At 44.5% G+C, this 25,663-nt stretch overlaps 1 protein-coding gene across 2 annotated transcripts in view; it reads right to left on the bottom strand.

Moving 5' to 3' along the window:
- Positions 1-25,663, bottom strand: part of DENND1B (DENN domain containing 1B) — a 330,783-nt gene that overhangs the window by 166,285 nt on the left and 138,835 nt on the right. For both annotated transcript variants that reach the window (XM_038744737.1, XM_038744739.1), the window contains exons 5-6: positions 19,958-20,077; positions 288-357 (exon numbers count right to left, since the gene is read on the bottom strand). In XM_038744737.1, coding sequence (XP_038600665.1) covers positions 288-357; positions 19,958-20,077 — 190 coding nt within the window. The remainder of the gene's footprint in view (positions 1-287; positions 358-19,957; positions 20,078-25,663) is intronic.

The raw sequence follows: 25,663 nt of genomic DNA, 5'->3' as shown, positions 1-25,663 counted from the left end.
TAGTCCTTTGAGAGCTCTGAAATTTCAATAAAGAAAGGTTCAGCCACCTTTATGGATTGACTCCTACAGGAACTGAGGAGGTAGAAAAATATTCTGAATACATTGGGCAGAGGTGAAGATAATGATATGTGTTCATTTTCTGACCATTAATCCAATGGCTATCTGTAGAAATGGTGCTAGTCTCCAATTCGCCAAGATATGATCACCAGAGACTGGTTACTCAATTAACTTGCAAATTAGTTATGTGGTTACTTCACACACGACTTTAATTCAAATGGTATAATTACCTGTTCTTTAACCAAGTAATCTGCCAGAGTATTTAACAGTTTATAGTACACTTCAAACCACGGCAAGTAACTGAAAAACACACCAAAAAACAAAACAAAACAAAGATGTTATAAGCAAGGAGTTAATAAAAAAATAAAATATTAATAGCATCATAAAATACACATTATTGTAAAGTTTTCTGCAATTCATTGGATAATTTGTACGAGCCATAGAGATCAGAAAATTGCAATGAAACAAACCAAAATTTGATATTCCCTTAGAAAGTACATCTGATTCCATTTATTCTGTTGCATTAGGTGTCTTGAATGAGACTGTTGGGTATTTCAATTGCATCTTTAGGATTCAAATCACGACTTGCTGCACACAGTAAGCGCTCAATAAATACGATTGAATGAATGAATGAATGACTTGCTATCAGCATGGTATCTGGACTCTATTAGTTATGTCATAGCTTATCTCAGAGCAATAATCATTAAGGGATTTAAGTCCATTTAATTCAAGATTGGTGGTAATGCAGAGAAGATAGAATAAAATAATGGACTACCAGAGGTATAAAACTGAAATTTACAAAATCTCATTTCTTAATCCTTGTTGTTGACGTAATCAATCAATCGTATTCACTGAGCCTTTACTTTCATTCATTCATTTGTATTTATTGAGCACTTACTGCGTGCAGAGCACCATACTAAATGCTTGGGAGAGTACAATCTAACAATATGACAGACATTTTCCCTGCCCCCAACGAGATGTAACTCCTTAAATCTCCAAAATGTGAGATAAAGTGGCCACTTGGTCCTTTTTTGAGGTGGTAGGCAGCCATCTGTTGTTCCTATAACTGGATAGTCCAGCTGTCTTTGGAGGGCTTCCAGACACACTTTCTCCTTAGAAGCACTTGCTAGGTTTGACAGGGGTGAAAATAATAATAATAATAACAATAATAATAATAATGGCATTTGTTAAGCGCTTACTATGTGCAAAGCACTGTTCTAAGCGCTGGGGAGGACACAAGGTGATCAGGCTGTCCCATGTGGGGCTCACAGTCTTAATCCCCATTTTACATATGAGGTAACCGAGGCCCAGAGAAGTTAAGTGACTTGCCCAAAGTCACACAGGTGACAAGCGGCGGAGCCAGGATTTGAGCCCATGACCTCTGACTACCAAGCCTGGGCTCTTTCCACTGAGCAATGCTGCCTCTCTACGCACAACTCTGGGTGATGCAGAGAGACACTCTCCAATGCCTTAAGAAGTAGACTGTGAGCTTGCTGTGGGCAGGGAATGTCACTGTTTATTGCTACATCATTCAACGCCAACTCTCTCCTCAATCCCCTGCAATCTCCTACATTCCACAGAAACTGCCCTCTCAAAGGTCACCAATGACCTCCTGCTTGCCAAATCCAACGGCTCATACTCTGTCCTAATCCTCCTCGACCTCTCAGCTGCCTTCGAGACTGTGGACCACCCCCTTCTCCTCAACACGCTATCTGACCTTGGCTTCACAGACTCCGTCCTCTCCTGGTTCTCCTCTTATCTCTCTGGTCGTTCTTTCTCAGTCTCTTTTGCAGGATCCTCCTCCCCCTCCCATCCTCTTACTGTGGGGGTTCCCCAAGGTTCAGTGCTTGGTCCCCTTCTGTTCTCGATCTACACACACTCCCTCGGTGACCTCATTCGCTCCCATGGCTTCAACTATCATCTCTACGCTGATGACAGCCAAATCTACACCTCTGCCCCTGCTCTCTCTCCCTCCCTTCAGGCTCGTGTCTCCTCCTGCCTTCAAGACATCTCCATCTGGATGTCTGCCTGCCATCTAAAACTCAATATGTCCAAGACTGAACTCCTTATCTTCCCTCTCAAACCCTGCCCTCTCCCTGACTTTCCCATCACTGTTAATGGCACTATCATCCTTCCCGTCTCACAAGCCCGCAACCTTGGTGTCATCCTCGACTCCGCTCTCTCATTCACCCCTCACATCCAAGCCGTCACCAAAACCTGTCGGTCTCACCTCCGCAACATCGCCAAGATCTGCCCTTTCCTCTCCAACCAAACTGCTACCCTGCTGGTTCAATCTCTCATCCAATCCTGACTGGATTACTGCATCAGCCTCCTCTCTGACCTCCCATCCTCCTGCCTCATCCCATTTCAATGTATACTTCACACTGCTTCCCGGATCATCTCTGTGCAGAAACGCTCTGGGCATGTACTCCCCTCCTCAAAAATCTCCAGTGGCTACCAATCAACCTACACATCAGGGAAAAACTCCTTACTCTCGGCTTCAAGGCTCTCCATCACCTCACCCACTCCTACCTCACCTCCTTTCTTTCCTTCATTCAATCGCATTTATTGAGCGCTTACTGTGTGCAGAGCACTGTACTAGGTGCTTGGGAAGTACAAGTTGGCAATATAGAGACGGCCCCTACCTAACAGTGGGCTCACAATCTATAAGGGGGAGACAGAGAACAAAACAAAACATATTAACAAAATGAAATAAATAGAATAAATATGTACAAATAAAATAGAGTAATAAATACATACAAACATAAATACATAAATATAGGTGCTGTGGGGAGGGGAAGGAGGTAAGGTGGAGGGGATGGGGAGGGGGAGGAGTGGGAGAGGAAGGAGGGGGCTCAGTCTGGGAAGGCCTCCTGGAGGAAGTGAGCTGTCAGTAGGGCCTTGAAGGGAGGAAGAGAGCTAGCTTGGCGGATGTGTGAAGGGAGGGCATTCCAGGCCAGGGGGATGACGTGGGCCTGTGGTCGATGGCGGGACAGGCGAGAACGAGGTACAGTGAGAAGATTAGTGGCAGAGGAGCGGAGGTGCGGGCTGGGCTGTAGAAGGAGAGAAGGGAGGTGAGGTAGGAAGGGGCGAGGTGATGGACAGCCTTGAAGCCCAGGGTGAGGAGTGTTTTCCTGATGCATAGGTTGATTGGTAGCCACTGGAGATTTTTGAGGAGGGGAGTATCATGCCAGGAGCGTTTCTGGACAAAGATGATCTGGGCAGTGGCATGAAGTATGGATTGAAGTGGGGAGAGACAGGAGGATGGGAGATTGGAGAGGAGGCTGATGCAGTAATACAGTCAGGATTGGATGAGAGCTTGAATGAGCAGGGTAGCGGTTTGGATGGAGAGGAAAGGGCAGATCTTGGCAACGTTGCAGAGCTGAGACCGGCAGGTTTTGGTGACGGATTGGATGTGAGGGGTGAACGAGACAGCGGAGTCCAGGATAACATCGAGGTTGCGGGCTTGTGAGACAGGAAAGATGGTACTGCCGTCAACAGTGATGGGAAAGTCAGGGAGAGGGCAGGGTTTGGGAGGGAAGATAAGGAGTTCAGTCTTTGACATGTTGAGTTTTAGATGGCGGGCAGACATCCAGAAGGAGATGTCCTGAAGGCAGGAGGAGATACGAGCCTAGAGGGAGGGAGAGAGAGCAGGGGCAGAGATGTAGATTTGGGTGTCATCAGCATAGAGATGATAGTTGAAGCTGTGGGAGCAAATGAGGTCACCAAGGGAGTGAGTGTAGATCGAGAACAGAAGGGAACCGAGAACCGACCCTGGAGGAACCCCTACAGTAAGGGGATGGGAGGGGGAGGAGGAGCCCGCAAACGAGACTGAGAACAAATGGCCGGAGAGATAAGAGGAGAACCAGGAGAGGACAGAGTCTGTGAAGCCAAGGTTGGATAGTGTGTTGAGGAGAAGGGGGTGGTCCACAGTGTCAAAGGCAGCTGAGCGGTCGAGGAGGATTAGGATAGAGTATGAGCTGTTGGATTTGGCAAGCAGGAGGTCACTGGTGACCTTTGAGAGGGCAGTTTCTGTGGAATGTAGGGGTGTACTTCCCAAGAGCTTAGTAGAGTGCTCTGCACACAATAAGCACTCAATAAATACGATTGATTGATTGATTGATGGAAGCCAGATTGGAGGGGGTCGAGGGGAGAGTTTCCTTCTACAGCCCAGCCCGCACCCTCCGCTCCTCTGGCACTAACCTCTTCACTGTGTCTTGTTCTCGCCTGTCCCGCCGTCGACCCCTGGCCCACGTCATCCTCCTGGCCTGGAATGCCCTTCCTCTGCACATCCACCAAGCTAGCTCTCTTCCTCCCTTCAAAGCCCTACTGAAAGCTCACCTCCTCCAGGAGGCCTTCCCAGACTGAGCTCCCTCCTTTCTCTTCCCCTCCTCCCCCTCCCCATCCCCCCCACCTTACCTCCTTCCCCTCCCCACAGCACCTGTGTATATGTTTGTACATATTTATTACTCTATTTATTTTACTTGTACAGATTTACTATTCTATTTTATTTTGTTAATATGCTTTGTTTTGTTGTCTGTCACCCCCTTCTAGACTGTGAGCCTGCTGTTGGGTAGGGACCGTCTCTATATGTTGCCAACTTGTACTTCCCAAGTGCTTATTACAGTGTTCTGCACACAGTAAGTGCTCAATAAATACGATTGAATGAATGAATGGTTATAAATATTATTATTGCTGAATTGTCCTTTCCAAGCACTTAGTACAGTGCTCTGCAAGAAGTAAGCACTCAAAAAATACAATTGAATGTATGAACGAAAAAGAGCTCACTGAGCTTTGGAAATTCTCTCTGGAAAATTTCAGGTGCCCCGGATAGAATGCAAGCAGTGCCAGGGTAGCTACTATTGAGAATTCTTCCAACATGCTTTACCTCTGATGGTGGCATTTAATAAACATTTCCAATGTATCAAGCACTGTGCTAAGTAGATGCAAAACATAATCAGACAGGGCACAGTTCCTGTCCAACACAGGACTCACATTCTAAGAGGGAAGGAGAATCGGTATTTTACCCCCGTTTTTCAGAGAAGGAAGCTGAGATACAGAGAAGTTAGGTTATTAAACAAGTTCACACAGCTGGCAAGGGGCAGAGCCGGGATTAATCAATCAATCATATTTATTAAGTGCTTACTATGTGCACAAAACTGTACTAAGCACTTGAGAGAATACAACAGAATTAACGGACGCATTCTCTGCCCATAACCAATTTACAGTCTAGATGGATTAGAACCCAGGTCTTCTGACTCTGAGGTTTGTGCACTTTTCACTAGGCCAAACAGCTTCTCAAAGCTTCTTTGCTTCTCCCAAGTAACTTCCTAATTGTATCTTGCTTTCAATTCCTTTGTCTCTGATTTACTGTGCAAGTTTTTCCATGCTTAGAACTCCCTTCCTCTATCAAATGATCCGAACCATAACCCTCCTTACCCCAAAACCCACCTCCCACCTAAGGCTTTCCTGACTAATCTCTATGTTGCAGGTCATGTCATCTTATCAGCTAGCCTCTGAATTTATGTGGACATCAGTTTTATGTTCCACTCTTTTATTCATTTATTTTAGTTACTTTTGTATCTGTCATACTAATATTTTTGCTAGTGACTCCCATTGTAAGCATACAATTTGTGTCTTCCTATTTCCTCTCATTAAGCTGTTAGCTCCTTCAGAATAGGGACCATGCCTTTTATTTTTACCTAGTACAGTGCTCTGCACCCAGAAGGTTCATTCATTTATTTAATCATATTTACTGAGCACTGTACTAAGCACTTGGAAGAGTACAATCTAAAAATAAATGGACACATTCCCTATCCACGAGCTGCTCAGTAAGTCACTCTGTACAGAGGAGGCATATAGTACAATAATAACAATAATAATAATAATGATGGCATTTGTTAAGCACTTACTATACACCAAGTACTGTTCTAAGCGCTGGGGGGATATAAGATAAACAGGTTGTTCCACATGGGACTCACAGTCTTCATCCCCATTTTCAAGATGAGGGAACTGAGGCACAGAGAAGTTAAGTGACTTGCCCCAAAGTCACACAGCTGACAAGTGGTGGAGCTGGGATTAGAACCCATGACCTCTGACTCCCAAGCCCGGGCTCTTTCCTCTGAGCCTCGCTGTTTTTCCAAAGGGAGGGGAGGGCAGGTGAAGGGAAAGGAGGGAAAGAGAAGGGAAAGGGAAGAGAGGGAAGGGAAGAGGAGGTGAAGAGGCGGTGAGGGAAGGGAAGGGACAGGAAGGGAGGGAAAGGGAAGGAAGGGATGGGGGAAGGGAGGAAAGGGAAGGGAAGAGGAGGTGAAGGGAGGGGAGGGAAAGAGGAGGGGAAGGGCAAGGGAAGGGAACAACAGGAAAGAGGGAGGGGAAAGGAGGAGGAGGTGAAGAGACTGGGAGGGGAGGGAAAGAGGAAGGGAGGGGAGAGGAGGGGAGGGAAAGAGAAGGAAGGGATGAGAGGCAAGGGGAAGGGAGGAGAGGGAAGAGAAGAGGAGGTGAAGGGAGGGAAAGAGGGAAAGAGGAAGGGAAGAGAGGAGGGGAGGGAAGAGGTGAAGGGAATGGAGGGGAGGGCAAGGGAAGGCCAGATAGATTGTAAGCTTGTTGTGGGCAGGGAGTGTGTCTGATAACTATGTAGTACTCTCCCAAGGGCTTAAGACAGTGCTCTGCACACCGTAAGTAATCAATAAATATGGTTGATTGATTGATAGTTGCCTAGTACACTGCTCGGCATAGAATAGGTGCAACATTCTTCTTCACAATCTGGCTTAGTGGAAAGAGCAAGGGGCTTGGGAGATAGATGTGGGTTCTAATCCCGCCCCCACCACTTGTCTGCTGTATGACCTTGGGCAAGCCACTTAACTTCTCTGTGCCTCAGTTACCTCATCTGTAAAATAGAGATTAAGACTATGAGCCCCATGTGGGGCAACCTGATTACCTTGTTTCTACCTCAGTGCTTAGAACAGTGCTTGGCACATAGTAAGCGCCTAACAAATACCATAATTATTATTATTATTATTACCTAAAATTCCCCAATTCCACTAACAGACTCTTTCTCCTCCCATTCCTCTCTCGGCTCTCCACCCGAGTTTAGTTATTGCCAGAATTGGGTGCAGGATTATTGTGGGATCCGAGAAGGGGAAAGCAACAGGTTACCCAGCTTCCGAACCCCCAGGACTTCGGGTCAGGGATGTCAGGAGTTGGGGTCAGGAATTCTTGGCTCCCAGCCCCCAATCTTCACTTCCTGTTCCCCGGATTCTCAGGGTGTAGGCAACAAAAGAGGACTTTTACTAACCATGGGACAACAAGCCAGAGTTTGCCCAAGATCAAATTGGCTACCTGCTGCCCAAATATATATGCTTATTGCAAGGATTCCATTTAATAAAGGCAATCAATCAACCATACTTATTGATCATTTACTGTGTGCAGAATATTGTACTAAGTGCTTATGAAGAGGACAATATTCATTCATTCATTCAATCGTATTTATTGAGCGCTTACTGTGTGCAGAGCACTGTACTAAGCGCTTGGGAAGTACAAGTTGGCAACATATAGAGACAGTCCCTACCCAACAGTGGGCTCACAGTCTAGAAGGGGGAGACAGAGAACAAAACATATTAACAAAATAAAATAAATAGAATAAACATGTACAAATAGAGTAATAAATGCAAACAAACATATATACATATATGCAGGTGCTGTGGGGAGGGGAAGGAGGTAAGGCGGGGGGATGGGGAGCGGGAGGAGGGGGAGAGGAAGGAGGGGGCTCAGTTTGGGAAGACCTCCTGGAGGCCTGGAGGAGGTGAGCTCTCAGTAGGGCCTTGAAGGGAGGAAGAGAGCTAGCTTGGCGGATGGGCAGAGGGAGGGCATTTCAGGCCAGGGGGATGATGTGGGCCTGGGGTAGATGGCGGGACAGGCGAGAATGAGGCACGGTGAGGAGATTAGCTGCAGAGGAGCAGAGGGTGCAGGCTGGGCTGTAGAAGGAGAGAAGGGAGGTGAGGTAGGAGGGGGCGAGAGCCTTGAAGCCAAGGGTGAGGAGTTTTTGCCTGATGCATAGGTTGATTGGTAGCCACTGGAGATTTTTGAGGAGGGGAATAACATGTCCTGAGCATTTCTGGACAAAGACAATCCGGGCAGTGGCGTGAAGTATGGATTGAAGTGGGGAGAAACAGCAAGATGGGAGATCGGAGAGGAGGCTGATACAGTAATCCAGATGGGATAGGATGAGAGCTTGAACGAGCAGGGTAGCGGTTTAGATGGAGAGGAAAGGGCGGATCTTGGCGATGTTGCGGAGGTGAGACCAGCAGGTTTTGGTGATGGCTTGGATGTGAGGGGTGAACGAGAGAGCGGAGTCAAGGATGACACCAAGGTTGCGGGCTTGGGAGACGGGAAGGATGGTAGTGCCGTCAACACACGTTCCCTGCCCACAACAAGTTTACAGTTTAGCGGGGGCTGAAGCCATAACCTAAGAGATCTGTATACCAATCAAATTAATTGCCTCCTTTTATTTTTAAGTAATCTGAAGCATGAACAGATTTATTTTCCTTTTTTTTGAAAGGAAAAAAAAAAGCCAAGTAGCTATACCTATAAAGCAACTCATCTGGAAGCATATTTCTACTTCTAAATTTAAAAATAAAGATTCCGAATCATTTTTCATTTTTAAACTTCCAAGTATGACACAACCTGATTTAAAAAACACAAATGGTGATGGAGTCGGGTACCGAGGCATTGAGACATTTTATTTCTGTTAAGTTAAAAGAGCACAAAAACTGAAATTTACAAGCATCAGTATTAATAATGATGTTATAATGATGGTAATAATAATAATATTTGCTAAGTGCTTACTATATGTCAAGCCCTTTTCTAAACACTGGGGGAGATACTAGATAATCAGGTCAGACACAGTCCCTATCCCACTAGGGCTCACAATCAAAGTAGGAAAGAGAACATGTATTGAATCTCCGTTTGACAGATGAGATAACTGAGGCACAGAGAAGTTAAGTGACTTCACACAGGTCACACAGCAGGCATGTGTTGGAGCCAGGATTAGACTCCAAGGCCCATGTTCTTTCCACTAGGCCATGCTGCTCCTTTAATGACCCTAAAACGTTAATATTTCATTTTAAGGAATTTACTAATAACTCCACTAAAGTATGATCGTTATTTAATATGATAAATTATAATGATTCAGAAATTAATTTCCATTAAAATGAAACCAAAATGAAATGAAAACTTCATTTATTAAAATTCATCTCCAGGTCCATTTTTTCTGATGAGTTTATAAATTTCATGAAAGGAGCAGGTTTATAAAAAGAATTTTGTCAAATTAAGAAAATCAGTAATGTATCAAAGATAACAATGATTTTCTCTGTAGTGCAAGAACAAATTCAAAAATATAGTGCATTTAATTCATCTTGATGGAAGCTGAGTTTATCTGTGTGAAATACACTAAAGGTCTGACATTTAACGATCACTCTGTCAGAAAATAGAAGGCAAGAAATGCTTCATGGTTAATTAAGAGTTTAATATTTTCTTTTTATCCCTTAAGATTCTCAAGGCAAGAGTTCACACTTGTAGTTAAAGTCACAAATCACCTTTGTAGTAGCCAAGAGACTTCCACCTCACGTGTGCCTCCACTATAGCTCTGATAAAACTTTTACATCTGTGGGTCAGAGGTTAAATAAAGGAAAGGAAATGCTTTTTGTCAAATAGTCAAGTAATCACTAACAGTCCCGAACTATCAGCGGGACTCTAACGTCTAGTAATCAAAGAAAATTAAGGAGACTCCATCTTTCCCTAACAAAATCCCTATTAGGTAGAGGTTACTTTTCTGCCTGGAAAATTGACACAAAATGTGTCAAATTGAAACATTCTGTTCTCAAGGATTTGTCTTAAGAAAACAGGGGAAAATGTAAAGCTTTGTCCTGCAGGAGAGCTGTTTATGATTTCCAGGCAAGCCTGTCTTCCTTATTTCACTGGAAATTATGTGACAATTTAATAGTCATAATGTTCCATTAATAAATCCTAAAGGAAAAATTAACGTTGGTTGGACATTTTTCCTAATGAAAAATGAAGTCGACTTTACATATAAACATCACAAATCCTCCTCTTCCTACTTAGACTATGAGCCCCATGTGGGACCAGGGCTGTGTCCAACCTGATCAATTATTACTACGCCAGTGCTTAGAAAAGTGTTTAACACATAGTCAATGCTTAAAAAATACCATAGAACAATAACAGCAACCACTTGTGTTATCCCAGTCAACACAATCAGACTACTTTTGGAGTCTTTACTGGAACATGGAAAAAAAAAATCGAAGGACAAAATGTCCTGATGAGGATAATTTATTTGTAAAAATGAAAAGGAACGTGCTTTGGTAGCTAACTAGAAATCAAATGAAATATTAAAATTAATCTTAACAACCACATGAGGGGCTGTTATTTATAAAAGCATAAGATCAGAATGGATTTGGGACTGCCATGGTTGAGTCTCCATCCCACCCAGAATGATGGAAGCAAAGTTTATCTGTATGAAATACACTAAAGGTCTGACACTTAAGGATCACTCTGTCAGAAAATAGAAGGCAAAAAATGCTTCGTGGTTAATTAAGAGTTTAATAAGGCCATTGCCTCCCACCCCCTCCAAAACCACACCCCAACCCCAGGAGCGAAGGATGGGAAGAAGGTGGGGTCAGGACATCTCCATCTGGATGTCCGCCCACCACCTAAAACTCAATATGTCCAAGACTGAACTCCTTGTCTTCCCTCCCAAACCCTGCCCTCTCCCTGACTTTCCCATCACTGTTGGCGGCACTACCATCCTTCCCGTCTCACAAGCCCGCAACCTTGGTGTCATCCTCGACTCCGCTCTCTCATTCACCCCTCACATCCAATCCGTCACCAAAACCTGCTGGTCTCAGCTCCGCAACATTGCCAAGCTCTGCCCTTTCTTCTCCATCCAAACCGCTACCCTGCTCGTTCAAGCTCTCATCCTATCCCGTCTGGATTACTGCATCAGCCTCCTCTCTGATCTCCCATCCTCGTGTCTCTCCCCACTTCAATCCATACTTCATGCCGCTGCCCGGATTGTCTTTGTCCAGAAACACTCTGGGCATGTTACTGCCCTCCTCAAAAATCTCCAGTGGCTACCAATCAATCTGCTCATCAGGCAGAAACTCCTCACCCTCGGCGTCAAGGCTGACCATCACCTCGGTCCCTCTTACCTCACCTCCCTTCTCTCCTTCTACAGCCCAGCCCGCACCCTCCGCTCCTCTGCCGCTAATCTCCTCACCGTGCCTCGCTCTCGTTTGCCCCACCGTCGACCCCCGGCCCACATCATCTCCCTGGCCTGGAATGCCCTCCCTCTCAACATCCGCCAAGCTAGCTCTCTTCCTCCCTTCAAGGCCCTACTGAGAGCTCACTTCCTCCAGGAGGCCTTCCCAGACTGAGCCCCTTCCTTCCTCTCCCCCTCGTCCCCCTCTCCATCCCCCCGTCTTACCTCCTTCCCTTCCCCACAGCACCTGTATATATGTATATATGTTTGTACATATTTATTACTCTATTTATTTTATTTGTACATATCTATTCTATTTATTTTATCTTGTTAATATGTTTGGTTTTGTTCTCTGTCTCCCCCTTCTAGACTGTGAGCCCACTGTTGGGTAGGGACTGTCCCTATATGTTGCCAACTTGTACTTCACAAGCGCTTAGTACAGTGCTCTGCACACAGTAAGCACTCAATAAGATTGATTGATTGATTGATCTCTAGAAGATCAGGAGCTCCAGGGCCCCCCATAGAAAATCAGCATGTTCTAGTGGATGGAGCCCGGGTGTCAGAAGGACCTGGGTTCTAATTCCGGCTCCACCACTTGTCTACTGTGATCTTAAGCAAGGTACTTCACTTCTCTGGGCCTCAGTTACCTCTTCTGTAAAATGGGGATTGAGACTGCGCGCCCCAAGTGGGACAAAGACTGTGTCTAACCTCATTAGCTTGTACCTATCTCAGTGCTTAGAACAGTGCTTGACACATAGTAAGCGCTTAAATACCATCAACATTATTATTGGCTGAGAAGCCTCCGCCATCCACCCCAACCCCACAGGAGAAAAGCCTGGGACTAGTGACAAGAATCTCAGGAAGGTTGTGGCTGCTTACAGTGAAGACTTTTTCCTGCCAAAGGGAATGAGTTTCAGGAATGACACTTTCAGATCCTCTTTGGCCACTTAATGTTGTAACTTTAGCATTCTTGAATTGTCTAATTTGCCCTTATTACCTGGAATGTTGCTGACTTGTACTTCCCAAGCGCTTAGTACAGTGCTCTGCACACAGTAAGCGCTCAATAAATGCGATTGAATGAATGGATGAATTTTTCTGAATCTATGTATCTTCCCCCCCACACACTCAGGTTTGTGTTTTACTGATTATCTTGTATTTTCCCAACACTTAGCAGTGCTTTGCACACAGCAAGCATTCAGTGTACACTACAATGATAATGATGATGATTATAATAGTAATCCGGAAAAAAGACCCAGCCACACACCAAAACAATGTAGTAAATAGATTTTTTGCAGTATTTCTTATATGCTTACTATGTGCCAGGCACTGTATTAAGTGCTGCGGTAGGTACATGCTAATCAGGTTAGACACAGTCCCTCTCCGGCATGGGATTCAAGTCTTAATCCCCATTTTGCAGATGAGATATCTGAGGCACAGAGAAGTTAAGTGACTTGCCCAATGTCACACGGCAGACAAGCGACTGAGCTAGAATTAGAACTCAGGTCCTTCTGACTCCGAGGCCCAAATTCTATTCATTAGGCCATGCTCCTTGTATGCATGGAATAAGTCAGGCTTCACTTTGAACTTCCCATGTGCTTAGTACAGGGCTCTACACCCAGTAGGCGCTCAATTAATACTATTCATTCATTCATTCAATCGTATTTATTGAGCGCTTACTGTGTGCAGAGCACTGTACTAAGCGCTTGGGAAGTACAATTTGGCAACATATAGAGACGGTCCCTACCCAACAGTGGGCTCACAGTCTAGAATACTACTACTACAACTACTAGTATTGCTGTGACTATTATCCCAGCTCTGCCACTTGTCAGCTGTGTGACTTTGGGCAAGTCACTTAACTTCTCTGGGCCTCAGTTACCTCATCTGTAAAATGGGGATGAAGACTGTGAGCCCCCCGTGGGACAACCTCGTCACTTTGTAACCTCCCCAGCGCTTAGAACAGTGCTTTGCACATAGTAAGAGCTTAATAAATGCCATTAAAAAAAAAGCAAGGAACTTGTGATAGCCAAAATACATGGGAAATGACATTAAAAGCTAGCATTTCACTCTGAGCTCAAAAGAGCTCTTCACCCTTAATAATAATAAGAATAATAATGGTATTTGTTAAGCACTTACTAAGTGCCAAGCACTGTTCTAAGCACAGGGGGAGATACAAGGTAATCAGGTTGTCCCATGTGGGGCTCACAGTCTTAATTCCCATTTTACAGATGAGGTCATTGAGGCACAGAGACTTGCCCAAGCTCAGATAGCAGACAAGTGGAAGAGCCAGGATTAGAACCCATGACCTTCTGATTCCCAGGCCTGTGCTCTATCCACTACGCAATGCTGCTTCTCTTGAAAAATAGCACTTAATAGCCAATGTTCAAAACCACAGATGACTGTCCCTCACTGGGTATTTTGTATTTGCTTATGTTGAGTGATGAGGTACTCATTTGAGATACAGTTTTAAGGATTTAAAGAAATCTGATAGAGAAGCAGCGTGGCTCAGTGGAAAGAGCACGGGCTTTGGAGTCAGAGGTCACGGATTCAAATCCCGGCTCTGCCAACTGTCAGCTGTGCGACTTTGGGCAAGTCACTTCACTTCTCTGGGCCTCAGTTACCTCATCTGTAAAATGGGGATTAAAACTGTGAGCCCCCCATGGGACAACCTGATCACCTTGAAACCTCCCCAGTGCTTAGAACAGTGCTTTGCACATAGTAAGCGCTTAACAAATACCATTATCATTATTAGTATTATTATTATTTTGGCTTATTCATTACAGGTGTCTCCCTGTTTTCTCCCCTTCCAGACTCCTATCTCGGTCACCCTTTCACCTGTCCTCCCTCCACCCCTCTCATTCCTTTTTTTCTTTTTTTTTTTTGAAAAACCAGTGAAGTGGTGGCAGCTTAATCACTGATAAACTCACTTGCTCCTAGCTCCAGCGGGTCTTGTTGCAGCAGCAGGGAGCACAAAGAGGGACGGTAAATTCATTCAATTGTATTTATTCAGCTCTTACTGTGTGCAGAGCACTACTCTAAGCGCTTGGGAAAGTACAATGAGAAACAGCATGGCGTGGTGGATAGATCACAGGCCTGGAGTCGGAAGGTCATGGGTTCTAATCCCGGCTTCACCACTTGTCTGCTGTGTGACCTTGGGCAAGTCACTTCACTTCTCTGTGCCTCAGTTCCCTCATCTATAAAATGGGGATTGAGGCTGTGAGCCCCACATGGGACAAGGACTGTGTTCTACTTGATTTGCCTGTGCCCACCACAGCGCTTAGTAGAGTTCCTGGCATGTAGTAATTGCTTAACAAATACTATTACCATTATTATTATTATTACTACAATACAACAATAAACAATGACACTCCCTGCCCACAATGAGTTCACAACCTGGAGTTGGGGAGATAGACAACAATACAATGAATAAAATTACAGATATATACATTCATTCATTCAATCATATTTATTGAGCACCTACCCAAAGTCACACAGCTGATAAGTGGCAGAGCTCAAATTAGAACCCACAACCCACATTAGAACCCACGACCTCTGATTCCCAAGCCCCGGCTCTTACCTCCTTCCCTTCCCCACAGCACCTGTATATATGTATATATGTTTGTACATATTTATTACTCTATTTATTTATTTATTTATTTTACTTGTACCTATCTATTCTATTTATTTTATTTTGTTAGTATGTTTAGTTTTGTTCTCTGTCTCCCCTTTCTAGACTGTGAGCCCACTGTCGGGTAGGGACCGTCTCTATATGTTGCCAGCTTGTACTTCCCAAGCGCTTAGTACAGTGCTCTGCACACAGTAAGCACTCAATAAATGCAATTGATTGATTGAAATGTTCTGGGGCTGGGAGGGGAGAAGAGCAAAGGGATAAATAAAATGACAGATATGTACATAAGTGCCTTGGGGCTGGGAGGAGAGAAGAGCAAAGGCAACAAGTCAGAGCGATGCAGAAGGGAGTGGGAAATGAAGAAAAGTGGGGCCCAGTCAGGGAAGGCCTCTTGGAGGAGATGGGCCTTCAATAAGGCTTTGAAGCCAAGGAAAGTGGTTGTCTGTTGGATTAAAAGAGGGAGGGCGTTCCAGGCCAGAGGCAGAGGGCAGGGAGGGAGAGGAGAGGAGAGAGGGGTAGAGGGCTAGCTGAACTGGAGGATTGGAGCTCCCGGGGGAAATGGAGGATCTAGTGGAGGCTAAGCAGGGACTCAGGTGGGGCGACAGTTGAGCCCGGGGAGCCTGGGCACTGGGGGAGAATTGAGATGGAAGCCAGGTGGAGAGCAGCCAGGTGATCGAGTAACACAGAATCTATCCTCTAGGGAGAATCAGTGGTTAGTACAATGCCTGGCACATATTAAGTGCTGAACAAATACCATTATTATTATGAGTAGTAGTAGTTGTAACACCTCTGCATGGCCCGAGTGAGCCTATTGTTGGGTAGGGATTGTCTCTATCTGTTGCCGAATTGTACTTTCCAAGCACTTAGTACAGTGCTTTGCACACAGTAAGCGCTCAATAAATACGATTGAATGAATGAATGAATGTCCAGCTTGATGTCAGGTCTGATATGGATTATGGTTCTGGGGCCAAGCCTCCATCATCCACAGCTCTACACAGTCATAGCGACTACAGAACTATGAGCGCCATAGCCATATGAGATGGGCAACTGAACTACACTCCTTCCTTCAGCAACCCTGCATTTTTGTGACGTTCTGCCATCACATCCACAGCCAGGCATTTTCAAGGACAGACAAAACAGCAGAGTCCGAGAGGTGGACAACCAAGCTTAAAGGTTTCAAAGATGAACGATTATGCCTCTTTGCTATAATGCCAATCATTCACACCTTTTCAGAGACTTTAGAGTCATCTCTGGAAAGCCCAAAAGGCAAATATTGGGTGAAATTATTTCATAACAAGAACTGATAAGATAGAGCAAAATCAATTAGATAACTAAAATAACTAACCTTTAATGTCACAAATACTTCTGGTGGGAGTTTCCAGGGCTTACTTAGCTCTCTGCACAGCACTGCTTCTCTAAGGTGCTATCCAAGGATCCCCATTTGATGGAGGGTGTTGGGGCAGGGGAGGGGGAGGGCTTCACTGCCTTACTTTCCCTGAATGCTGACTGGTCACAAACTCTCCCAAGCGCTTAGTAAAGTGTTTTGATCACTAAGAGGAAAGGAAGGAAGGAAGGGAGGGAGGGAGGGAGGGAGGAAGGCAGGGAAGGCAGGAAGGCAGGAAGGCAGGAAGGAAAGGAAGGAAAGGAAGGAAAGGAAGGAAGGAAAAGAAGGAAAGGAAGGAAAGGAAGGAAAGGAAGGAAAGGAAGGAAAGGAAGGAAAGGAAGGAAGGGAGAGAGAGAGAGAGAGAGAGAGAGAAAGAGAGAGAGAAAGAAAGAGAATGAGAGAAGGAGAGAAGGAAAGGAAGAAAGGAAGAAAGGAAGAAAGGAAGAAAGGAAGAAAGAAAGGAAGAAAGGAAGAAAGGAAGGAAGGAAGGAAGGAAGGAAGGAAGGAAGGAAGGAAGGAAGGAAGGAAGGAAGGAAGGAAGGAAGGAAGAAAGGAAGAAAGGAAGAAAGGAAGAAAGGAAGAAAGGAAGAAAGGAAGAAAGGAAGAAAGGAAGAAAGGAAGAAAGAAAGAAAGAAAGAAAGAAAGAAAGAAAGAAAGAAAGAAAGAAAGAAAGAAAGAAAGAAAGAAAGAAAGAAAGGAAAGAAAGAGAGTACTCTGAGCTTCCGATCACTTAGTACCAAGTGGCTCTGTAAAAGTCCTGGGGGTGGAGGAAGGTGAGATCTTCCACATCTTTGCAATCGTCTACATGGGCATAGGTTTGTCACAAACCTGGAGGAAAGAACTTGAAATAGAGTGACTGTCTGAGAACGGAAGAATTGTAACTGCCCCAACCTCCCCCTTACAGTGCGTAGCCTCCTCAAATCCAACAATTACTCTCCCCACTTCAAAGCCTTACTGAAGGCACATCTCCTCCAAGAGGCTTTCCAAGACTAAACCTTCACCCTTTTCCCTCTTCTCCCACTCCCTTCTGCATCACCCTGACTTGCTCCCTTTGCTCTTTATTCATTCATTCATTCAATCGTATTTATTAAGCGCTTACTGTGTGCAGAACACTGTACTAAGCACTTGGGAAGTACAAATCAGCAACATATAGAGACAGTACCTACCCAACAATGGGCTTACAGTCTAGAAGGAGGTGACAGACAACAGAGTAAAACAAGTAGATAGGTGTCAATACCATCAGAATAAATAGAATTATAGCTATATACACATCATTAACAAAATAAGTATAGTAAATATGTACAAATAAAATAAATAGGGTAGTAAATATTCACAAATATATACAAGTGCTGTGGGGAGGAGAAGGGGGTAGGACTGGGGGGGGGGTGAAGGGGAGGAGGAGGAGAGTCTGGGAAGGCCTCTTGGAGGAGGTGAGCTCTCAGTAGGGCTTTGAAGGGAGGAAGAGAGCTAGCTTGGCAGATGGGCAGAGGGAGGGCATTCCAGGCCAGAGAAAGGCCATGGGTCAGGGGTCGATGATGGGACAGGGGAGAACAAGGCACAATGAGGAGGTTAGCAGCAGAGGAGCAGAGTGCACGGGCTGGGCTGTAGAAGGAGAAAAGGGAGGTGAGGTAGGAGGGGGTGAGGTGATGGGGAGCCTTGAAGCTGAGTGAGGAGTTTTTGCTTGATTCTAAGGTTGACAGACAACCACTGGAGATTTTTGAGGAGGGGAGTGACATGCCCAGAGAGTTTCTGTACAAAGATAATCCAGGCAGCAGAGTGGAGTATAGACTGAAGCAGGGAGAGACAGGGGGATAGGAGATCAGAAAGGAGGCTGATGCAGTAATCCAGTCTGGATAGGACAAGAGATTGAACCAGCAAGGCAGCAGTTTAGACGGCGAGGAAAGGGCGGATCTTGGCGATGTTGTGGAGGTGAGACCGGTAGGTTTTGGTGACGGATTGGATGTGTGGGGTGAATGAGAGAGTGGAGTCAAGAACGACACCAAGGTTGCAGGCTTGTGAGATGGGAAGGATGGTAGTGCCGTCTACAGTGATGGCAAAGACAGGGAGAGGACAGGATTTGGGAGGGAAGATAAGGAGCTCAGTCTTGGACATGTTGCGTTTTAGATGGTGGGCAGACATCCAGATGGACATGTCCTGACCCACCTCCCAGCCAGATAGCACTTACATACATATCTGTGATTTATTTATCTGTATCGATGTCTATCTCCCCGTGTCTAGACTGTAAGCTCATTGTGGGCAGGGAATATCTCTGAGTACTGTTCTATTGTGTCTCCCATGCACTTAGTACAGTGCTCTGTGTACAATAAGTGCACAATAAATATAACTGAATGAATGAACACCATGGGGGACTTGTTAGCTAGACCACATGGTCACTATGGCCAAAACTGACCATTCAAGACTGAGAGGTTTCCAGTTTAAATTCAGGACTGTTTCCTGGCTGAGTTGGATTTCTCCTCAACCAGGCCACAAAAGCCAATTGGGCTGCCCTAGTGATAGTGGTGGCAGTTGGGGATCGTACCCCTCACCACTGCCAGAGCCTCTTCAACCCAGCCACAAAAGTCAGGGTGGTCCCGTCCAAGTCTGGGTCTCTGGCCACCTTAAACCCTGACCTTTCCATGCAAACTCTCCTATGTGGCCCTCCGGGTCGACATTCCCCTAGACGTGTCTGGGCCCACATTCCCCCGGACAGCAGGCTGGCAAAACTGACTTCTCATCTCAGTCTTTGGACTGAACTGTCCTGCAAGTGGGGCTCTGAGAAACAAAGAAGAGCTGCATGCATTTGGCTGTGGCTGCTGTTATTACAAAGGCACTTGGATTCTCCAATGGAGGCTTGGGCTGGAGACATGATTTTCTATTGACCTCACTGTACAAACACAAATCTGAATTCACCTGTCGCTGTATGTCTAATGGGATTCTTTTTCTAATCTGTTTGCAGCCCGCTTAAATAACTGGATCAATTGTACCTCTACTCTGGGGCTCAATTTCACACATGCAAATGTGGTAATCAGGTAAGGAGTACAAATGCCACAAGAATTATTCAGTTATCTGCTTAATACTCTACTTCTTTGGCAGAGTATAAACACATAACATTAAATATGATTTTCTATGATTTCTAAAGAACAAGCTAAATCTTTTACTTAGGCCACATGTATTTATTTGGCGGAGGGGGAGAATTCTCCTTTCCCAGATACACCTACATAATATATCCATAAATACAAGTGTTACATTAATTACACACTGAACTACTGGCGATTATTAGGCTTTTTGAAGTAAGAAAAGGAGATTTCACAACATGTGACTCCTTTTCTAAAGTTTCATAATTTCGATCCTGGGTCTTCAATGCAGAGGTGAAAAGGTAGAAAATAGGATGTTGAAAATCTTAGTGATATGTTCGGTTAATGTATATAATGTTCATAAAATCATATTTTATATCATACTAATACCGATAATCGATCAGCAATGAATCATTACTTTTATGTAATATATAAAAGCGTAGGTGCATTTTAAAGCAAATAGTGAATTCTATACTCAATGGACTACCATAGCATAAAAAGCCACTTATACAAGGAAAATAATTTCATATTTTTCAAATACGCACCTTAGGATACACAGGCAAATTTTGCCTCCTGATGTTAACCGACAGAATCCAAATCTCTGCTTACTTTCAATGTCTGTGAGCACAAAGGTAAAGTGCTGGCCAACTTGGTTTTGGGACACCCTAGAATACAAACACAATTTTGAAATATTAAGTGAGCCGGCATCTAAAATCAAAAGGCAGTAGGCTTACAATTTCATAATCGGATTGGTTTGATTCATGAATCAAGGTCAGACAGCAAGAATTTAGAATCAAACTGCTTTCAAAAACCAGAAATGAAGATGCACTACTTAAGATGAATCATAGGTCACAATCGGCAATATCTAACTCACAAGTATGATGAACACTACTGGACTCCAGCTACAGTTAACCAGATATGAGACACTTGGTTCTAAATATCCATATACCCAATGTATGGCTTGAAATTCCATAGGGGTACATGTGGTGTCTAGAGGGATTTTGCTTTGGCGAAAAATCAAACCACAGAGAAGTAGCGTGGCTCAGTGGAAAGAGCACAGGCTTGGGAGTCGGAGGTTGTGGGTTCAAATTCCAGCTCCTCCAATTGTCAGCTGTGTGACTTTGCGTAAGTCACTTAACTTCTCTGTGCCTCAGTTCCCTCATATGTAAAATGGGGATAAGATTGTGAGCCCCACGTGGGACAACCCGATCACCTTGTATCCTCCCCAGAGCTTAGAACAGTGCTTTGCACATAGTAAGCACTTAACAAATGCCATCATTATTATTATTGTTATTATTATTTTACATACATCAAGTTTGGACATTCAGATACTCGACTACAAATGAGTGTGAAATCCCCCAGTAAGTGGTATAAAAAATAAATGGGAAAAAGAAGAATCCAAACGATCTTATATAAATTGAAAATCTTCCAAAAGTCCCATTTCTCCTTGAACAATGACCATCAATAATGGAAACAAGCAAAATCAATGCCATTTTTTAATCTACACAGAGAGATTCTCTATTAATATTGAACAAACATAGGAAATGAAAAACAAACCTTGGAATGTCAAACCCTTTTTCCTTACTTTGCTCCTCCAAAGGTCACCTGACCTCATGAGGAAACTTTTCTCTCTCCCAGTAATAATAAAATTTAGAGTAGCCAAATTTAGGATGACAATTTTCTAAAGCATTTTAACAACGAGGCATAGAAGTATCATTTATGGAACAATCTTACTTCCCCCTTCAAAGCCCTACTGAAGGCTTACCTCCTCCAGGAGGCCTTCCCAGACTAAGCCCTTCTTTGCCTCATTCATCCATTCAATCGTATTTATTGAGCGCTTACTGTGTGCAGAGCACTGTACTAAGCACTCCTCTCCCCCACCTTACCCCAATTCACTCCCTTTGCTCCACCCCCTCTCCCTACACCACAGCACTTGTGTATATATGTAATATCTATAATTCTATTTATATTAATGCCTGTTTTACTGTTCTGATGTGTATATTAATCTCTAATTCCATTTATTTTTATTGATGCTACTGATGCCTGTTTACCTGTGTTGCTGTCTGTCTCCCTTCTTCTAAATTGTGAGCCCATTGTGGACAGGGATTGTCTCTATTCCTGAATTGTACTTTCCAAATGCTTAGTACAGTGCTCTGCATACAGGAAGTGCTCAATAAATATGATTGAATGAATGCTCGTCACACAGAAAGCACTCAATAAATTCAATTGAATGAATGAAGGACCGAAGGATGATTATTCATGATGTATGCTTCCACTTGGGTACCGAGTCCAGGAATCAGGTAGCACACAGAGAAATTTGTGATGGGAATGTTCTTTTCATCTTCCCTTTCTCACCCTGGAATAGCTCATCGGATCTATAACTTTGACTTCCACATCTCTGTGCCACTAACCAAGCATTAGGATAATACAGGATAATCAGATAAGACACATTTTCCTCTCCAACAAAGGTTCATGCTCTGACTGGAAACAAAAAGGGTAATAATAGTGATTTATGAGCAATAAATTGTTCTGGGAATCAGATAAGCTGGGCTCTTAATCCCAGATGTGCCTCTTGCCTGTTGTGTGACCTTGGGCAAGTCACTTGATTTCTCTGTGTTTGTTTCCTCAACTGTAAAATAGGGATACATTACCTGTTGCCCCTCCTGCTTAGACTGTAAGCCCATGTGGGATAAGGACTATGAGAAGCAACATGGCATAGCAGATAGAGCATGGGCCTGGGAATCAGAAGGTCATGGGTTCTAATCCCAGCTCCACCACTTGTCTATGTGACCTTGGGTATATTACTTCATTTCTCTGTGCCTCAGTTACCTCATCTGTAAAATGGGGATTGATACTATGAACCCCAGGTGGAATGGGGACTGTATCCAACCTGATTAAATTGTACCTACCTCAGAGCTTAGTACAGTGTCTGGCCCACAGTAAGCGCTTAAAAAACACTACAATTATTATCCTGCCTTATTAACCTGTATCTACCCCAGCACCTAGAAGACTGCTTGACACATAGTAAGGGCTTAACAAAATAATGAAACAATTCAAGATAGCAATATTAAAGTACAGTCCTGTTTCTTCAAACACAGGAATTAGATTCTTGAAGATATCTGTAGTAAACTCACATTATATGAAATGACCAATACTGCTCACCTAAACCCAACTGCTTCTTTTGACATCACACTGTGTTTCTTCCACACAGGTGAGTATTGTCAGAAGAACTTTCCCTAATTCTGTAATGGCATTTTATTTTATATTATAATGCATGCTTTCTAACGCATAGAGGTGGTAGTCGAAGCTTGGGAGGGAACAAATGAGTTCTCTTAAAGGAGTGAGAGTAGATGATGATGATGGCATTTATTAAGCACTTACTTTGTGCAAAGCACTGTTCTAAGTGCTGGGGAGGTTACAAAGTGATCAGGTTGTCCCACGGGGGACTCACAGTGTTAATCCCCATTTTACAGATGAGGTAACTGAGGCCCAGAGAAGTTAAGTGACTTGCCCAAAGTCACACAGCTGACAATTGGTGGAGCTGGGATTTGAACCCATGACCTCTGACTCCAAAGCCCGTGTTCTTTCCACTGAGCCACGCTGCTTCTCTGATGGAAAATAGAAGGGTACCCAGAACTGAATTTTGAGGGACTTCCACAGTTAGGGGGTGGGAGGCAGAGGAGGAGCCAGCGAAAGAGACTGAGAATGAGCGACCAGAAGGACATGTTAGTGAAGCCAAGGGTGGATAATATTTCCAGGAGAAGGGGTCGGTCCACAGTGTCAAAGGCAGCTGAGAGGTCGAGGAGGATTAGGACGGAGTAGAGGCCATTGGATTTGGCACGAAGGAGATCCCTGGTGACCTTTGAGAGGGTGATTTCTGCAGAGTGAAGGGGATGGAAGCTAGTTTGAAGCGGGTCAAGGAGCGATTTGGAGGAGAGGAAGTTAAGACAGTGAGGGTAGAACAACTCTCAAGGAGTTTGGAGAGGAATGGGAGGAGGGAGATGGGGCAATAACTGGAGGTAGCTGTGAGGTCAAGGGAGGGATTTTTTAGGATAGGGGAGGTATAAGCAGGTTTGAAAGGAGTGGGGAAAAAGTCACTGGAGAGCAAACTGTTGAAGATGGCTGTCAGGATGTTTTTTTTTTCCCCAGACATTTATTTTGTCTTGTATATACTCAGTCACTGAGATTTTCCCTGTCGGCATAACAGCCAATGATAGGCAAAACTTTAATCAGCAATATAAATGGGAAGTCAATAACTGCATCTCATTGAGCACAGTGAAGCAAATTAGCCATTAGCTGGAAAAAAATGATCATCAAAAGGAACATGAATTGCCATTTTCTCAGTCATTCACCTTGGGCAACAAGGTAACAAAAACAGCTATTGTCATGGATACAGCTAAGCCGGAGATCAGACAGTTCATAGAAATCAGGTTGACTTAGCAACTGGGTGTAATGATCCAAATCAAACAGTCTCAATGTAACCTAACCCAGGCACTGCTGTGCCACAAAAATGTCTTGTGGAAAATAAATGGGCCATGTCCCACATGGGTCTTTTGACCTTACCTAGTATTGTCAGATCACACCTACAGGAAGGGCAGGTACTTTGGTCACTTTGTATAGACAGGGGAAAGAGATACTGCTTTGAAAAGGAAAAAGCTCGACTTTTCATATCAAACCAAGAGCGGCAAATCTTTTCTATGTAATTGAAATCACCGCAACAACTGGCCTCAGTCTGGCCTAGGGGAAAGAACAAAGACTTGGGAGTTGGGAGAGGTGAGTTCTAATCCTGCTCCCCTATTTGCCAGCTGTGAAAGGCCAGTCACTTACTTCTCTGTACCTCAATTTCCTCATCTCCTTCTCCCTTAGACTTTGAGCCTCATGTGGGACAGGGCCTGTGTCCAATCAGTGTACAATTGGCACTTTGCATACTACTTCCCGTCTCACAAGCCCGCAAGCTTGGTGTCATCCTCAACTCTGCTCTCTCATTCACCCCTCACATCCAATCCGTCACCAAAACCTGCCAGTCTCACCTCCGCAACACGACCAAGATCTGCCCTTTCCTCGCCATTCAAACCGCTATCTTGCTGGTTCAATCTCTCATTCTATCCTGACTGGATTACTGCATCAGCCTCCTCTCTGATCTCCCATCCTCCTGTCACTCCCCACTTCAGTCTATACATCATGCTGATCATCTTTGTGCAGAAACACTCTGGGCACATTACTCCCCTCCTCAAAAATCTCCAGTGGCTACCAGTCAACCTACACAGCAAGCTAAAACTCCTCACTCTCGGCTTCAAGGCTCTCCATTCATTCATTCAATCATATTTATTGAGCGCTTACTGTGTGCAGAGCACTGTACTAAGCGCTTGGGAAGTACAAGTTGGCAACACATAGAGACGATCCCTACCCAACAGCGGGCTCACAGTCTCCATCACCTTGCCCCCTCCTATCTCACCTCCCTTCTCTCCTTCTACAGCCCAGCCAACACCCTCTGCCGCTAACCTCCTCATTGTGCCTCGTTCTCACCTGTCCTGCCGTCGACCCCCGGCCCACGTCCTCCCCCTGGCCTGGAATGCCCTCCCTCTGCCCATCCGCCAAGCTAGCTCTCTTCCTCCCTTCAAAGCCCTACTGAGAGCTCACCTCCTCCAGGAGGCCTTCCCAGACTGAGCCCCCTTTTTCCTCCCCTCCTCCCCATCTCCCCCGCACTACCTCCTTCCCCTCCCCACATCATCTGTATATATGTTTGTACAGATTTATTACTCTACTTGTACATATTTACTATTCTATTTATTTTGTTAATGATGTGCATCTATCTTTACTTCTATTTATTCTGATGACTTGACACCTGTCCACATGTTTTGTTTTGTTGTCTGTCTCCCCCTTCTACACTGTGAGCCCGTTGTTGGGTAGGGACCGTCGCTATATGTTGCCAGCTTGTACTTCCCAAGTGCTTAGTACAGTGCTCTGCACAGAGTAAGTGCTCAATACGACAATTAATGAATGAATACTTAGCATACAGTACATGCTCAACAATTATTATTATTGTTATTATTATCACTGTGCAATTCAGGACAGAATTAATAGAAGTACAGATTTATTATAGCCATTTAGTTGCCAAGTATTCCTACCTCCTGTCTCGCCTGACTCCAGTCCAGATTTCACTCTGCTGCCCTGATCAGTTTTCTACCAAAATGTTTAGTCCACGTTTCCCCACTCCTCAAGAACCACCAAGGGTTGCCCATCCACCCCAA

The sequence above is a fragment of the Tachyglossus aculeatus genome, chromosome 4, assembly GCF_015852505.1.
Source record: "Tachyglossus aculeatus isolate mTacAcu1 chromosome 4, mTacAcu1.pri, whole genome shotgun sequence".
NCBI lineage: Eukaryota > Metazoa > Chordata > Mammalia > Monotremata > Tachyglossidae > Tachyglossus > Tachyglossus aculeatus.
The sequence above is the reverse complement of the archived record's forward strand: the minus strand, read 5'-3'. Positions and strand labels throughout refer to the sequence as shown.